Genomic DNA, 16631 nt, shown 5'->3' with positions numbered 1-16631 from the left:
ACTGGACTTCCGTAAACAGGGCTCCCTGGTCAAGTACGCTCAGAGCACGCTTTGGGAATGTTGGAAAAGTCTCTCTGCTGGAGGACTTTTCAGAGCCTTTAATGTGTACCGTGTACAGCAGTTCTTTACAGAGATGCTGGGATATGCAGCCATTCTCAGACTTATTGGACCACAGAATTCCTTATTGATGGACTGGGCTTTAAAACCCAGAGAAGTTGAGTTCTGAGGAGCAGTTTCAGAAACGCTCTGCTCAGGCTAGAGATGAACGGCTGCTTTCAAGGGTGATAATGTCACAAACGGTCCCAGAGGCCCAAGGATCTAGAGTGGGGAAGGTGGAGTCACGCGGCAGAAAAAGCAGAGGGGCTGACAGCCCACAGAGCTCGGCTCAGAACCTGCACCCACCGCCAACAGGCAGGTCACGGTCATGTGAGTCTCAGTTTGCTAACCCTGCCTGTAGATAATATCTATGTAGTTAATGTCAGCAATTAAACCTGCACCAACCACATAACAGTTACCACTCATTGAGCCCTAGTTTTGTGCCAGGTGCTCTCCATGGGTACCACGTCACTTAACCTCCGCCCGTGGGATGGACACTAAGTGTGGAGTGAGAATACTGTCCCAAGTCACCCAGACAGGAAGTGGTGAAGCCAGGATCTGAGCTGGAGCCTGGCTGTCCCCAGGAGCTCAGCCATGAGGTTCCTCGGCTCGTCACCCATGGAGTAAGAAAAAAATGTCCATCTCTAGGTCACAGTGCTCTGCCAACATCATGCCCCTGGGAGGTGGAGATGCCCGGAATAACCTTGCTGGGCTGCGGCAAGGGTTACATGAGATATTGCAGATCAGATTCCTGGCGCTCAATCCAAGTAGCTTCTGCGGGTAACTCACATTAGTCAAGCCTTTAGGAAACGGGACCTTGGAGTTAAGGCCGGAGGAGCAAGGAAGGTCTAGAGCAGCCCAGAGTGTGGGCTGTCGAGTTCGCGAGGGGCCGTCGCAGGCGCGATGTCACGGCCCATGTGCGAGGCACTTACGATGTTCTTGCTGTCCTCGGCAAATGTGGCTTTGACGAACATGGGGCCCAGGGCGAAGCCCAAGGTGTTCTCTGTGTCACTCACACAAAACTTCCAGCGAGGAAGACAGGTCTGGAAAACACAAGTCAGAGGGGTTACTTGGCCCCAGTCCTCCTTCCCAACCCTCATCTGTCTGGAAGGTGGCACCAGCTGGGCCGGTGCTTCCATGAAGACCTGGAGGGTGACCTTTTCTGAGCCGGTAGAAGTTATTTAAGGCACTGGACCAAGAGGCCACGGAAGAGCCCTCATCACCACCATCTGCTATTTCCTGCACACACTTCACAAATGGTAATGGTATCCTACAGGGCCATCAAAGTGAACCTGGGAGGCAGATGAGGAAACAGAAACTCAGCAAAGGGAAGTCGCTGGTCAGGGTCCCACAGCAACTGGAACTGAGATGTGCTTGATCCTATGCCCCTGCTCCTGCCCCTACCTCGTCCTGCCTTCCGGAGGCTAAGGATCCTGGTGGCAAAGAACCTTGAGAAATTACCTTGTCTCCCCCTGAGCAACAGGAAAACCTCCCCAGACGCACCGCAACCCCACCGAAAGCCTCTCAGAGAAAACCGCCACAGTAACACTGCGGGACTTCAGTGGGGTCATCTGACCTCAGTCCTGCCCACCTACCAGCCCCCAGGACGTCTCTGTGGCTGGAGACGGGAGCCCCTGGGACTGCAGCCTCGTGTTGCTGGGCGCAATGAGAAACATTCAGGCTCGTTTCAGCCCTGCTCGCTCCCCTGCCCAGGCAGCCTCCGTGGACAGTCCATACACACAGGCGGTGGCCCTGCTCACATGAACCCCTGTGCCACGGAGGAAGCTGAGTCCTCTGCACCCTGAAAAACAGGTGGCAAAACCACCCAGGCTCAGGGCCGCCTGCTTCATAATCGCCACCCACTGAAAACAACCCAAATGCCATTGACAGGCAGATGGATAAACAAAATATGGTATTTTTATACAACAGCACCCGACTTGGCAACACAAAGGAAGGAACTACTGTTGTACGCAACATGGACGAATTCACAGCTGTCATGCTGAACAAGAGAAGCCCACACGGTGTGTGATCCCACCTACACCCACCTCTCAGGGTGCGGGGTCAGGGGGGCTGATAAGAAAGGGGTGCAGGGAACTCTTGCGCAGAGCACACTGGGTAAATGGTGATGGAAATGTTCTCTGTCTTGATTGGGTTGCTGGTTGCATGGGTGGTTTCATTTGCCAAAACTCACTGAACTGTGGACTTCATGTATACATTTTATTGTATGCGAATTACACTGTAGTGAAAAAAAAATGTCTTAAAGGCAAGATGGAAGAAAGGAAGGAAGAAAAAGGCACACCAGCCTTCTCAAAGTTCAGTGACCCAAGTTCTTTTAAACTCTCCCCTCCATGTGTCCACTTGGATGACTTCCTCCTCCCCCCAACACCACCTGCCACTTCCAAGTCTACAGCTGGACCGGGGCTGCGCCTGGATCTGGCTGAGGCTGACCTCGCAGGAGGTCAGGCCTGGGGCGGGGGGTGGAGTCTAACTCCTGGGCTCTGTGAAGGCTCCAGGCTGGGACGGCTGAATCACGGGCCAATTCTTATTCATGGTCTTCTCAGGGGATTCTTTGTATAAACCCACTCATTTATGCAAACGTTCATTAATTCACACAGCCACACTCTCTGAGCAGTTCTGCTGCACCCTGACTGTGCTAGGCCTTTGGAATCGAAAAATGAACTGGCCGTGGGCCTTGTCCTCAAGGGGCTCAATTGAAACGCCCAGAACGTTCAGGGGGAGAGACAGATGTGTAATAAACATGACAGCAGCAGCAATGTAGTAAATGTGAATTAAGTATTTACCGGTTGCTGGGCCCTACACCGTAGCAGTCTCCCAATAACCCTCCGAGGCAGGCACTCTCTGCGGGCCTTTCTGCAGACAGAGAACTCGCGTGTGTGGAGTGCGGAGAACGCTGGCCTTTAAAGCAGACCATGGGGATCCCGTCGTGGAATCCCAGACAACCCTCTGGTGCATAAGGCAGCGATTAGTTACTCCTTTTCACAGATGGGAAGACTGAGCCCCCTGCTCTAATTAAGTGATTTGCCCAAGGTTGTGTGGTTAGAGGAAGCATTGTAAAAACTCAGGTCTTCTGACCCAAAGTTCTGTGCTATTACCTCCCTACAAGGATGGACAACTAGATGCCTTACATGGCTTTACAAACTAAAAATGTTTTCCCAAATGGAGGCCATTCCCAAGGGTCCTGTGAGATGAAGTCAGGAATGATCCCAAACAACAGATGAGAAAACTGAGGCTTAGAGAGCACAAGGACTACCCAAGGTCACACGGCTCAGCTGTGCTTTGAGTTGTGCTGGACACAAGCTGGGTGGACCCGGCCTGGACCCAGAAGCAGCCACGTGGTGGGTGAGGAGGGCTGGAGAATGAGAGACAGATGAGCAGCATTCTCCACCCCTCAGTCCTGGGGCAGCTAGTGACTCCTGGCTCAGAGCCTCCCATCTCCAGGGTCTCCCAGCTGCCCCTGCTTCTGCCAAGGCCTCCCACTAGCTCTCAGCACCTTGCTGGTTAGAGTAGAACTTGCGCTTTGAGCCTGGCCCAGGGAAGTTCATTCACCTTATCTCTCTATCTATCCATCCGTCCATCCATCATTGTGGTAAAATACACATAAGATTTTCCATCCTAACCACTTTAAGTATACAGTTCAGTCGTGTTAAGTCAATTGGTTGTGCAGCTGATTTTTAGAACTTTTCATCTTGCAAACCTGAAACTCTGTACCCATTCAACAACTTCCCATCACCCCCTCCCCACCTGCAGCCCCTGGCAACCACCAAGAAGCTCAATTTTAACTTTTGGTTCCTGCAGAGCAGAGGCTGAGTGGCACAGAGCTTAGGGGTACAGGCTGTGGAATCAGATGTGCTAGAATTGAGAGTCTCCACCTACGAGCCGTGTGACTCAGAACAAGTCCCTCCCCCTCATCGAGCCTCAGTTTCCTCATCTGCAAAATGGGATGATGATAATGGTTTCTACCACACAGCACTGTTGTAGGAACTTGGTGAGATAATGCCTACAAAGGGTAAACATCCATTAATGATATATTTTATTCACTACTACTACTGCTGCTGCTGCCACCACCTACTACTAATAGTGAGTAGACCAGAGTGCTAACAGTTGTAGTCATCTAAACTTGGGTTTGAATTTGAGCTTGGCTGCTTCCTTGCTGGGTGACTTGGGAAATCCCCTTAACTCCCTGAGCCTCAGTTTCCTCATCTGTAGTCCGGGAGGGAATGCGATGATGGAGGTGTGTGCTCCACACACAGAGCCGTCTCTATAACTACCATCCCGGGTCCTGGTCAGACCCCTCCTGAATAAAGCCCCCTGGGAGACCAAGTGCTCCAGGGGTCAGAGTCCATGCCTTGTTATGTCTGTGACCCAGGGCTGGTCTAAGGTCAGAGCAGGTGGAGTAGGAAGACGGGCAGGGCAGCCAAGTCTTTCCCTCACATTTTCCTGCAGGGCCAGCATGGCCTTTGCAGCTGAGGCCCCATGGTGCCATCGGAAGCCCCTCTTGTCAGGAGCAGGACTTATTTCCAGCCACCCTCTCCCTCAGGTCCCCTCCTGCCAGAGGTGGGTGTATGGGGAGGGAGAGAAAAGGAGAACTTTTCCCAGGATGAACTCCGGGGCGGGAGGCAGGTGCCCACATCCTGCCAGTCTCCGCCAGCCCTTATCTGGCTCCACCCACTCCACTGGACTCTGGGTGGGGCTGCTGGGGCAGGGTCCAGCTGGAGCCAGCTCTGTCCGCCCTCCGGGTCTTGCAAGCGGCTGTCCTGGGTGGGGGCAGGGTGTGCCAGGCGGGCTTGGCATGCCAGCCTCTACTGCTCTGGGGCCCTGGCTTGGTGTAACCCATCAGCACATATGCGGACTGATCAGTTTCTATCAGCATCCTCAACACATGTGGGGGTCCTGGGGCACAGATCCCACTCATGTGTCTTGTGTTTTCACACTGGCTCAGAGCCTGGCACATAGTGGAAGGGGGTCAATGAACACACAAATGAGAAGATGACCTCCACTTCCTTGGGGAGAAGGTGGAAGTAGCTGGCGGGCCGGGGTCACGGTGCGGCATTTAAAGGTGGTGGAGACCACTTGGTCTGGGGCCTGGTAGGATGACATCTGTGAATTCTCGTGTCATACTTACCAGAAGCCAGGGACTGCCCCAAGGGTTTTATGTTTATGGGGAGGAAGTACTATTACTGGGGGGCTCCTGTGTAAAAGGGGGATGATAATCATACCCACCTCGCAGGGATGTGACGGTCACATGAGTTATACAAGGAAAGCCTGTATCAACATCACCACTGAGAAGGAGGCGGGAGAGATTAGAAGCCACCTTTTGCTGTAAATTAGCTAAATTGCTGTCTTCTTTAGACTTTGACTCAGTGTAATCACCTCTTCCTGGAAGCTTCTGCCCACTCCCAGCTGGCTTAGGTCCCTCCTGGGTGCCCAGGAACACCAGGGCAGACCCCTCCCGTGGCCCTCTTCATTCTCTGCCTGTTATCTACCCGCCACGAGTTCCAGGGCCTGGTGCACAGGAGGAGCTCAGCACGTGGGTGGAAACGCACGCTAACAGGCTCACCTTCTTGGTCCCGTACATGACTTCCATGAACTTCTCGTCAGCATCCTGAAAGCGCTGATCAAGAAAGGAACTTGTCTTCCGCACCAGGTTCCAGATCATGTAGTTGTTCAGCAGGCTGGGGCGAGAGCAGGACAGACAGGCTCAGAAGTGCCCCGGGCTGGATACTGAGCTGTATTTCCCGCCCCCCGACCTCTAGGGGATGCCCATGGAGACTCACTCTGGATGGGGTGTGCTGCTGGGTTGGAGTGGGGAAGGGGCGTCTATTTCCAAAGCTTGGAGATGTCCTGACCAGAAGGCCAGAGACAGGAAAGGGGGCCCAAGAATTGGAAGGGCAGGAAAGGAAGCTCTGGCCAGCTGGGCCAAGGCCTCCGTGAATGAGAGCTCTCACTGCCCTCACCCCCTGGACACACAGAACCATCTGTGGCTGTTGTCACCTTTGCAAATAAGTCACCTTAGCACACAGAGATACAGTGTTCACTATGGCTAACACCCACCCTCAAACTGGAACCAAGCTAAATGTCTGACAACAGGGGAACTGTGAATAAATAATCATATTTATATCTGATGGAATATTAGATAGCCTTGAAAAATGAGACCTGCAGAGGGTCTGGGATGACATAGGGAAGATGCTTATGATTCAGGTCAAGGGAAAAGCAGACTATATATGTAGTCACAATGATGGGGAAAAAAAAGGAACCGTGTATTAGAAAATCCACCTCTGTCTCTTTCACAAACATGCTTCACTACAAACATGAATACACATCCCAGAAGAGCAACATGAGTGTTTTCGGTAATTTTAAGTTTGGAGTTTTTTCCCTTGTAGTTCAAAACAATTTCTATAACAAATCTTTAAACAAACAAAAAAAAAAAACCATGGGGGGAAGGGTATATAGCCCAGTGGTAGAGCGTGTGCTTAGCATGCACAAGGTCCAGGGTTCCATCCCCAGTATCTCCACTAAAAATAAACAAACAAACCTAATTACCTCTCCCCCCTCAAAAATAAATAAAATAAAAAATTATTAAAATGATAAATATTAATTAAAAACATTAGCTAACATTTACTGCATCCCACCCAGTGTCAGGCACTGTGTTGACGTACTTCACAGCAAATATTTCACTCAGTTCTCACAACAGCCCTACATGGTCAGTGCTATTTATATCCCCATTTTATGGATGAGGAAAACAAACCCACAAAAGGGTAAGAAATGTGCCCCGGGCCACCAAGCTGGTGGGCGGAGGGGAGCAGTGCCCTGCTGCCTCTTAGGAAGCCAGCCCAGGGCCTGCTGTCCTGAGTCAGCGTGTCGCCCTCCCGGGCTGAGAATGTGTGTGACCGCGGGGGCCCGCCCCAGGCCTCCGGGCGCCCTCACCACTTGTCCGTGTTGTTGATGAGGGCGGAGACCTGCCCCAGGTACTCCTTGTCGTAGACCACGATAGGCTCGGATTCGTTGATCTCCACGGGGTGGAAGATGGTGTTGAGGAAGGGCAGCCAGCTGATGGCGGGCGCCAGGGCCTGGAAGGGGAGAGGAAAGCGTGGCTCTGGCTGGGCTGTTGCTCTTCAGAGCCCAGGTCTCCCAGGCATTCTTGCAAAGAAGGCGTCCTTGTGCCTCCCCTGCCCCAGATAAAGCAGAGAGCTGGGCGCTGGCTGCCAGGGTAGGGGCAGAGGGCAAACACAGCTGCCTGAGTTCCATCAGAGACACTACACAGAACCGCAAGGCGCCAAACACCCACCTGACACTTGACAAGGAGTAAGAGAGACACAATGACGGCAGCCACCGCTACTGTTGGTCAATCCCCTCTGGCGCCACTGCAAGAGACTCACACAGCTTCTCTCAGTTGGACCTCACGACAAGCCTCGGCGGCAGGTACCGTTATCCCCACTTTATTGATGGAGAAACTAAGCCTCAGATGGGTCTGTGATGGATGTGTGTAGAATCTGGAGCCAAACTGCCTGGGTTCATACTCTTCCTAGCTGTGTGACTTGGAGTAAGCGGATGAACCCCTCTGTGCTCCAGGGTCTCATCTGGAAAGTGACGCTTGTCTTCATCACAGAACCCACCTCCCAGGGTTGGTGGGAGGATGAGACAAGCTAATCCCGTCTGTTCTACTCAACAGGTGCTTCCCTATCATCAGTTAGCTTCTACACGATCAGCCTTCTAGATGCCTGGTAACTGCAAAGGTGACAGTGGTAGGGTGTGTAAAGTGTTCCCACGGGGGGCTTTTCTCAGGCAAGGGATCTGGAAAAGCAAGGGTAGGATGATATCCTTCAGCAAGAAAGGAAGAGCTCTCAGCTCAGCTGATGCACACACAGGAAGCTGTCAGCTCTATTTTGAGATAATTTAAAAACGAGCACCTGTTCCTGGGGCTCCCTACCCATAGAGGCACACTCCCAGCCCCCAGCAGGCTGCACCAGCCCTGGGCCCACCTAAGGGCAGCCCCGCCGTGCCGAGCTCCCGTCCGTGGGCAGGGTCTGTGTCCACAGCCCACAGTTCCATTTCCCACCAGGCAGCCTCCAGCCACACTGAGCTACCTTTCAAGGTCCCAGTTACTGTCTTGTAAGTGTTTTGATTACAAGCTACATAACTTAAAAAAAAAAAACTATGGTAAAATACACACAATGTAATTTACCACCTTAGCTGTGTCTAAGTGTACAGCTCAGTGGCATTAAGTACCTTCTAGTCGTTGTGCAAACATCACCACCATCCATCCCCAGATTTCACCTTGCAAAACGAAACTCTGCACTGATTAAACAATAACTCCCCTCAGGCCCCTCCCTCAGGCCGGGACAAGCACCCTTCTACTTTCTGTCTATGGATCGGACTACTCTAGCTACCTCATGTAAGTGGGACCACACAGTACTTGTCCCTGTGCGACTGGCTAATTTCACTCAGCATGATGTTCTCAAGCAAAGTTATACAACTTTTGAATGGTCTGCTCTGGTACTATTTTTCCCATATGTTCTGTTATTTTTAGTTATTTTTGGTCCATCATTTTACAGGACGCAAGGTTTTTCAGGACTGCATGCACTGTGTTACAGCAAAAATGCCTGTAATGTCAATCGCTTAGAATGGTCTCTGGCATTTAGCAGGCACTCAGTTGATGTTAACTATTATAATCATTGATTAGCTATTACAATCATCGCTCAAGGTCTCCTAAGAGCAGTCCTGGGCCTGATTCCAAACTCTGTTCTCTGTTCCCTTGAAAAAAGGCCAATGCAAGACAAATGGAGGAAGTGAGAGATGCGTTATAAATGGTTTTCATACATAAGATCAACTAAGAATGTGCACAGGTGCCTGGCATGAGAGGGGCTTGACCAACAGTAGTGCAGTTGCTGTCACTGTGTCTCCTCTTATTCCATGTCAGTCGGTAACATCGATGAATCCATAACCTGTGGTAAATATTTTTAACGCCTTCAGGGGCAGAGACAGCCATAAAAACCTTCCACTTCACAGTCTGTCTGGTTTTAAAGGGCTGCTCAGCTGTTGGGGAACAAGGACCTCAAAGGACAGAGGAGGGCAGGTCCTGTGGGCCGTGGTGACAGAGGAGGGCAGGTCCTGCAGGCCGTGGTGTGCCGGTAAACATTTAACAATTGGCTCTCAGTGATGGGGAACAATTTGTATTCCCACCATGACCTACTGCAAACCACCCACCGGGGTCGGAAGAGCAGGGCCCAGGGAGCCTCAGCACACCCCTGCCTGTCTGGCAGCAAGATGACAGGAAGAGCCCTGTCTGGGAGTGAGACCTGGTTTGGGGTTCCCACCATGAACCAGCTCTGGGACCTCAAGTCACTTTGCACCCTTCCTCTAAAATGGAGAAAACGATTCCTGCCAACACCTGGCTGCTCTGTGCCTCTCGGGATGGCTTACTCAATAAACTGAGTTTCTTTGTTCCCTGGCTTGTCCATTCCACCCTCTCTTCCTGGCAGGAGCCACTCCCCGCCACTCCCAAGCAGGTAACATCTGGAGCTCCTCCTCAAATTTCTGTGGCTGCAAAATTTGAAAGTGTCCAGGTGAGATGGACTTAGAGCCACCCAACTGCACGACTGCTGGCAAAGACCCCTGGGAAAATTGCTAAGTTTACAAAATGTTGTTGTTTGTACAATTAACAAGAGCTTCAGGAACTGCAGGCGACTAGAACTCTCTGATCGGGGTATAGATACCAGGTGGTGATAAATTTCTAGATACCTAACCCAAGCCTGTTCCTTTAGGAGAGCAGGTGTTCTGTGCAGGTAAATTTCCACGACTCTGAAATAAGGTGTGTTCAATACCAGGATTGTCACATTTTCAATCTTTATTGCTTTAGCGAACTCCTAAAATAAACACGTGTGCCTGTCTCCATGGAGATGGCTGTTTTAACCAACCAGACATTCCACTTGTGACTCAAATCCTTTGGGGCACACCAATGAGCTCTATTTTCCACACCCGCAGCCAAAGAGAACTGCTGGTCACCAACCACCCAGCTCAAGTGGGCTTGCAAAGTGGGAGAGAAAAGAGGATGCGCTTAGGCTCTGTCTCAGCTGGAGAATTGAGAGCAGAGGGTGGGGCTCATTCCCAATCAGCTTTTGGTGTGGAAGGTCCTGGAAAGGCATGGGAAGGTCCTCAGGCCCTTAGAGAAGCAACACAAAGATGTCTGATTCATGGCTCTGAATTCAGGTTCTGCTGCTGGGGGCCAGGCTAGAACCACCCGGCATTCCGTGGGCGAGCCTAGAAGGACATTGTGAAAAAAGTGGCACACCTTTCCCTGAGACACCTGGACTACAGGAAGAAAACCAAATTTCCGGATACTAGGGAACACAAAGACACTTTCTGTCCGAGAATCAAATTCTTCAGGGCTGGAGACGTGGGTTGTCATCATCAACAGCAAAGGAATAATACTGGTAACAATCACTGTAATGTGTTAGAATCACACACGGCAGTTTACAAAATGAGCCCTCATCCTCTGCCTCGTCTCAGCATCATGCAGCCCCCGGGCAGGCCCAGCCAGTACCCATCCAGGGCACCAGGCTTCAGGGGTCCAGAACTTTTTGAGATGCTAGACACAATTTTTTTTTTCTATGTACCCATGCCCATTTCTTCTGGGAGAAATGTAGTAGTTTTCAACCTGTCCTCAAAGAAATCTGTGCCCTGGAGGTGAGAACCACTGCCCCTATGAGGGCAGAGGCTGCCCCTCATTTCTCTCTGTCTTCCAGAACAGAGCAGGTGTGAATGAGTGAGTGAAGACAATTTTACAAGGAAGGAAACTAAGGCTCAAATCAGAGGTTATGTGACTTGCCCAAGGCTCATGGTGGGGCTGGGCTGGAGTGGTGTTCTGACTCCAAGCCCGGGGCTCACACCACTGCTTGGCTGCTGCCTCTGCTAAAAGCCTCCCCATGCTGGCAGCTCTGCATCTGGGTGGGAGGAAAAGCCTTTCCTTTCTTGCTTGGAAGAACAGAGCAAAAGTAAAGGTGACAGGACATCTGGGGCTAGAACCTGGAACCCGAGCTGGGGCAGATGTGCCCGGGGCTACTGTGCTTCCTCGCCCACTCTCAGGCTGTCAGTCAGCATCGTGGCCACCGTTGTGGGGAGGGATGGCCAGAGTCTCTTGGGCTGAGAACTGGGCAACTGGATGAAATCAAATCATGTTGCACAAACAGCATCTCCCTTGACCTCCTGGCCTCAGAGCGGAAAAACAGTGCCAGATGGTGCCCAACACAGGCTGCTCATCTCCATAACAACCCAGCCAGCACCACTCACCCTGATGCCAGCTTCTCTGGGGACCTAATGGGCAGCTGGCCCCCAGAAGGAGGCCAGGCTCTCTTGCCATCATCCCCAGCCTCTGCGTGGACCGCACCTCTGCCTGGGACACCCAGTCTGCCCAGCTACTGCTCACCCAATCTTTAGACCTACCCTCCCCGACTTCGTCCTGCCCCTGGCCCCCGGGTCCTGCCTCTCTTGCCCAAGGCACTCAGCAATGAGACTGGGGTTCTTTCCGCACTGGTGCCCCCGACCTGCCTGGAAGCACATCAAGATCAAGCCCCAAGGTGGCCCCACAGACTCTTGTCGGAGGGAGGGACGGAGGAGACAAAGGGGTAGGGGCCCAGGTGTTCTTCACAAAAGGAGAGGAAACGAGCCAAACTCTAATGGGTGGGCAGGACTTGGCTGGGAAGAGGAAGAAAAAAGGGAGGAGGCACTTTGGTGGAGAGGTGTGGACATCCTTCCCAGTGGAAGAGCGAGCCCAGCCAAGCATCCCATGGCAGGAAATGGGAATATTGGCCAAAGTCACTGTGCTGGTTCCTCTGTGACCCCAGAACCTGGGAGAAGGCTGGACACCAACCTGCCATGAACTGGAAAGAAGGAACAAACCGGCAGGCCATCAATTCACCACCTGCAAGTCCCAAGTAGCCACCAGGGGGCAGCCTTTGGTAGAGGCTGACTTACAGAGGGGCCGTCTTCTCAGATGGGTTACACTCAGTACAGAGAGCATTGCAATTCGGATTTTACAGCTCCAGGAGGTCGCCAGGGGTCTCGGTCAAGAGCAGAGCTTCAGTGAGCCAAGCCTGAGTCCAGTGCCCAGCTCCACTGCCACCTAGGAACACGTCACCTAACCCCCTGGCTTGGAAAAGGGAGGTGACGACAGAACCCACCCCTCACGTTCATTTGCTGTACACCAGACTTGATGCAACTGAGCTCGAGACCAGAAATGCTCAATCCACGTGAGCTATTATGACCACAGAGTCTTCCCAGGTAAATGCTGTTTCAGAGAAGCAGCCTGGCGTAGGGCAAGAGACTACCTTCGGAGTCACCAGCTGTGTGGCCTTCAGCAGGTAACTCTACCTCTCTGAGCCTCAGTTCCATCTGTGAATTGAGGATAACAACCACCCCTGCTTCATGGGGCTGTCCTGAGGGTCTGATGAAGTAAGTGTAAACACCCCCAGCCCGGCGCCCTACGTCCTGAATTCCATGGCTATCCCCACCGCCATGCAGAGCTCAGTTACCTGCAGCTCGGCCGCCGTAACTTTGTGGTAGATGAGCTCCTCGTCCCGGCGCTTCTCCTGGGGGATGGTGATATTGGCCAGCGCCGTCTCAAAGTCCAGGATCTGCTGCATCTGGGGCCGGATGGAGTCCTCGTCCCCTCCGCCCAGCAGCTTCCCCAGCTGGACCATGTAGTTCAGGTATCCCGTCAGCACCTGTGGGACCCGGCACCCCCCATCCATCAGAGGCTGCCACTGCCCACTGGACAAGGGGGACAGGGTGGGGCAGGCCAGCTGCAGCCCAGTGCAGGGAGCGTTGGGGCTGGGTGTTGACCCCGGAAAACATGCTGGAAACTAGCTTCAGGAATGATTCTGGCAGTGCCTCTCTTCACTGGTTCCCTGTGGCTCTCAGGATAAAGCCCTGCCCTGGCCCACACTCCCTCCTGGACACTTGTCACAGGACAGCCACCAATGGGGCCATCTCTCAGTTCTTGGGGTATGCTTCTTTTGAACCACCCTGCTCTACCAAGCTCCCACATCTGAATTAGGTCCCTGGGTTACTTTCTCAGCTCACCCTTCCCTTATCATAATTTGTCATCATGCTGCTAATCCGGTGGTTAGTTATTCAACATCTGCCTCCCCTCCTAGGCTCAGAGTCCTGTGCGGCGGGGACCAGGCCAGTCTTGTTCACCGTTTTCTCCCCAGCATCAGGCACTTAGTAGGAACTTGCTCAGTACAAGGGGGTGGGATCATGAATGCACAGACAATGAACCTCAGACCAGGTCTCCCCAGGACATCACGAAAGACAGCCGGGGGAGGGAGAGGTGCGGGCTTTGGAGTTAGTGGACCTGGATGAGAATCTCAGGGTTAGTTGGAAGGCCAGAGGTAATGTGTATAAGAGGTGGTGGCCATTATCACTGCCTTGCTTGAGAATGGGGACAAATGACACTTGTCCCCTGCCCACTGTGTCCATGGTGCCTGAATGTGAAAAAGCCTCAATCTAGAATGGGGACAAATGACATCCCTTCCCTGCCAGGGACTGTCTATCATTTATTAGGTAAGTGACACCTCTATGCTCCTTCAGCTTTAAAGACCTGCACAGGTGTGGACACTGAGGGGACCCTGATGGGGACAAACCAGGGAGAGAGGTGGCTACACAGGAGCCACTCTCTCTGAAGAGGCACACCTACCTTCTCATTTTCAGTTTTGTTCAGGTAATAGTCCCTTGAGGGTAAGCCCAGGCCAGACTGGTCCACCTGGAGAGAAAGGCAGGAATGAGAGGGGATAACCTGTCACATATGCACACACCTGCACAGGCACGGCCTCTGCCCACCGTGGAGACAGCTGGCACATAGCAAGAGAGAACTAGCTCAGGCCCCAGCAGGAGCACAGGCTGGTAGCTGAGGCCACCCCAGTATGGGCCCCCAGTGAGGGGACAGACACATGTGGGGCTGTGTTCCTTCCCACACACGTGGTCAGACGCAGAGATTCCAGGCCCTTCTGAAGGGCCAGACGGAGCCACCTTCCTCTTTAAACTCCTCCGAGGCTCAGCAGAGCACCTCTACCTCGTTACTCTTCCCAAGATGGTGAGCGGTTGAGAGCCACTCACAAGCTCTGTCACTTTGGTCAAGTTACTGAACCTTTCTGGTCCTCAGGTTCTTCATTTGGAAAATAGGGGAAATAACATCTAACCCTCAGAGCTGGGATGAAAATTCAAGGACAGAGTGCCAGCGAGGGGCTTGCTGATTGCTGGGTGGGTGGGGAGGGTCAGTCCCTGATAGCTACTTGACCCTTATCAGAACCACTTTGAGCTACCTAGAGTGGGTGTTATATAGTTCATTTGACTGATAGGGAAACTGCAGCTCAGAGAGGTTGAGGCACTTGCCCCAGGTCACACAGTGAGTGAGTGGCAGAGGTGGGTGGGAACTCAGTCTTCAGGACCCCCAGCCTGGGTCTCTTGCCTCTGCATCTGAGGATGGGCAGACCAGGGCTGGAGCTCCCCTGGGTGTTCTGATACTCAGTCTGGGGCAGGCTCTGGCAGGAAGAGATGGACTCAAAGCCATCCCAAGCAGAGCCATGAAGTTTGGGGGCTGAGGTGGGGAGACCAGGAGGTGGCTCCAGCTGTGCCCAGAAATTGACATCACTCTTGGGGTACACAGTGACCAATCAGAACCCCAAAGATTCACCTGTGCGGCAGTGAGCCCACCCACTCAAGGAAGACAAGCCTGCCCTTTCACAACCTCTTGCCTGCAAAAATCTCACAGTTGGGAGCCTGCAGAAATAACCAAGGCCCAGAAACCAGAAACCTGCAGCCCAGGGCAAGCCCCCTACCCCGCTGCTTGCTAAACTTTAAGCAGGCCCTGAGATCATGCCCCGTCCTCTTCCTGGGCCTCCAGGCCAGCTCACCTGGATCACGTTGCTGTTGGAGTTCTTGGAGTCGGCGCTAACGTAGACGGAGAAGAAGGGCGAGGTGCGGTAGTGGGATGTGACCACCTGCAGGGTGTCCTGGAAGTTGTCCTTGTCCCAGGGCCCAGTGATGTTCCAGCCCCCAAGCTGTGGGGATGGAGAGGGAATGGGGAGGGGATGAGGTGGTGGGAGACCCCGGGGGAGATTCTGATTCTGCGGCTGACTTGCTCTGTGACCCTCTGCAGCCCCCTGGCCTATCTGAGCCTCAGGAGCAAATGAAAGGGACTGTCTGTTTTCATTAGGGGTTTCCAGCCAGTGAGCCGGAGATCCCCAGGGAGCAAAGACTTAGCCTAAACAGGAGAGTCATGAAGCCACATGTGGCTGCTCCCTAGGTGTCTGGGGAAGGGGATGGGAAGGAGACTTTTCCTGTACTCTGTTCACTTTTGAATACTCAATGAACTACAGTGAATATAATTCCTATTACATCAGAAATTCAACTGTGTCCATAAAAAAAAGGTCTATATTTTTTAAGAGGTCGATGAATTATGATTGATTTGAGTTTCTCTCAGAGCTGGGACTTTTTTAATCTCCTCAGTCTTCCCTGGTTGGGTCAGTGTTGGCACGTGAGGCCTGTGCCAGAGGGGAGGGACTGTCCACTCCCCAGTGCCCACAGCTCCCCATCTGCCAGTGCCCCACCCAGCAGGGGGAGGGGCAGGGGTAAGAGGAATTGGGGGAGGGAGCAGAAGGCTGCCAGAAAACACCCAGGCCACCCTTCCATGTGTGCTGGGTAGCCCGGCCGGCTTTGGGCAGTCCCCTCAGAGTCCATCTGAAGCTGACTGGAAGGTGCCCAGGAAGAAAAAGACTCATTCTGCTCAGCAGGACGCGGAGGCCCCAGGTCAGTGCGGCCCTCCTCACAGGGAGGGCTCTGCTTCTGATCCAAGGCTTTCTGTTGGTCCTTCCAGAACACACCCCACCTCACACACAAACATGCCCTCTGAGGAAAAGGAAGCGGCAACATAGAGAAACATTTTCCTTGTAAAGCTGGCCTGTGGACCACTCACAGGTGCCCAGAGACACACACGTGACATATATCCCCACACAACGACACAAGACGTTCCCGGCTATGCCGAGGTGCACACGTATGCGCACACACACTCAGCCCGACCCGTCAGCAGATAGACAGACTCTGATCCAGGTGGGTGAGGTGGCTGGAGGGGTGAGGTGGCGGGGTCCTGGTGGTAGCTGAGAGCTGGGACGGAAGCTGGGGCAGGGGGCAGGGGTAAGAGGAGTATGGGGACGGGACAGGGGTAAAAGGGAGAGGGCTGGAGGAGGGGCAGGGCAAGGGTTCACCTTCTCGATCAGCTCCATCAGGGGCTTGGCCTTGAGCTCCTCAATCCTGGTTTCATTCATACACGCACGGTAATACACCTGGGCCTTCCTTTCCGCCTCACTCACACTGGCAGTGGAGTTTTCTGGAATGACAGAGGACAGCAGTTTGCAACACGCTCCCACTTGCACACTGGGTGGCCCTGGGCAAGTGTCTCTCAGAGCCTCGGTGTTCTCAGCTGTGAGAAGAGCTTGGACTTCTGCCTGTTGGTGCAGGTG

General features: G+C 53.0%; 1 protein-coding gene across 2 annotated transcripts in view; it reads right to left on the bottom strand.

The window, feature by feature from the left end:
* ECE1 (endothelin converting enzyme 1) overlaps positions 1–16631 on the bottom strand; it is a 103891-nt gene that overhangs the window by 11278 nt on the left and 75982 nt on the right. For both annotated transcript variants that reach the window (XM_074377250.1, XM_074377249.1), the window contains exons 5-11: positions 16377–16498; positions 15027–15173; positions 13811–13876; positions 12645–12836; positions 7042–7184; positions 5675–5789; positions 1029–1139 (exon numbers count right to left, since the gene is read on the bottom strand). In XM_074377250.1, the coding sequence (XP_074233351.1) occupies positions 1029–1139; positions 5675–5789; positions 7042–7184; positions 12645–12836; positions 13811–13876; positions 15027–15173; positions 16377–16498 (896 nt within the window). The remainder of the gene's footprint in view (positions 1–1028; positions 1140–5674; positions 5790–7041; positions 7185–12644; positions 12837–13810; positions 13877–15026; positions 15174–16376; positions 16499–16631) is intronic.

This window comes from Camelus bactrianus, chromosome 13 (genome assembly GCF_048773025.1).
Source record: "Camelus bactrianus isolate YW-2024 breed Bactrian camel chromosome 13, ASM4877302v1, whole genome shotgun sequence".
Classification (NCBI taxonomy): domain Eukaryota; kingdom Metazoa; phylum Chordata; class Mammalia; order Artiodactyla; family Camelidae; genus Camelus; species Camelus bactrianus.
This window is presented reverse-complemented; position numbering and strand designations above follow the sequence as displayed.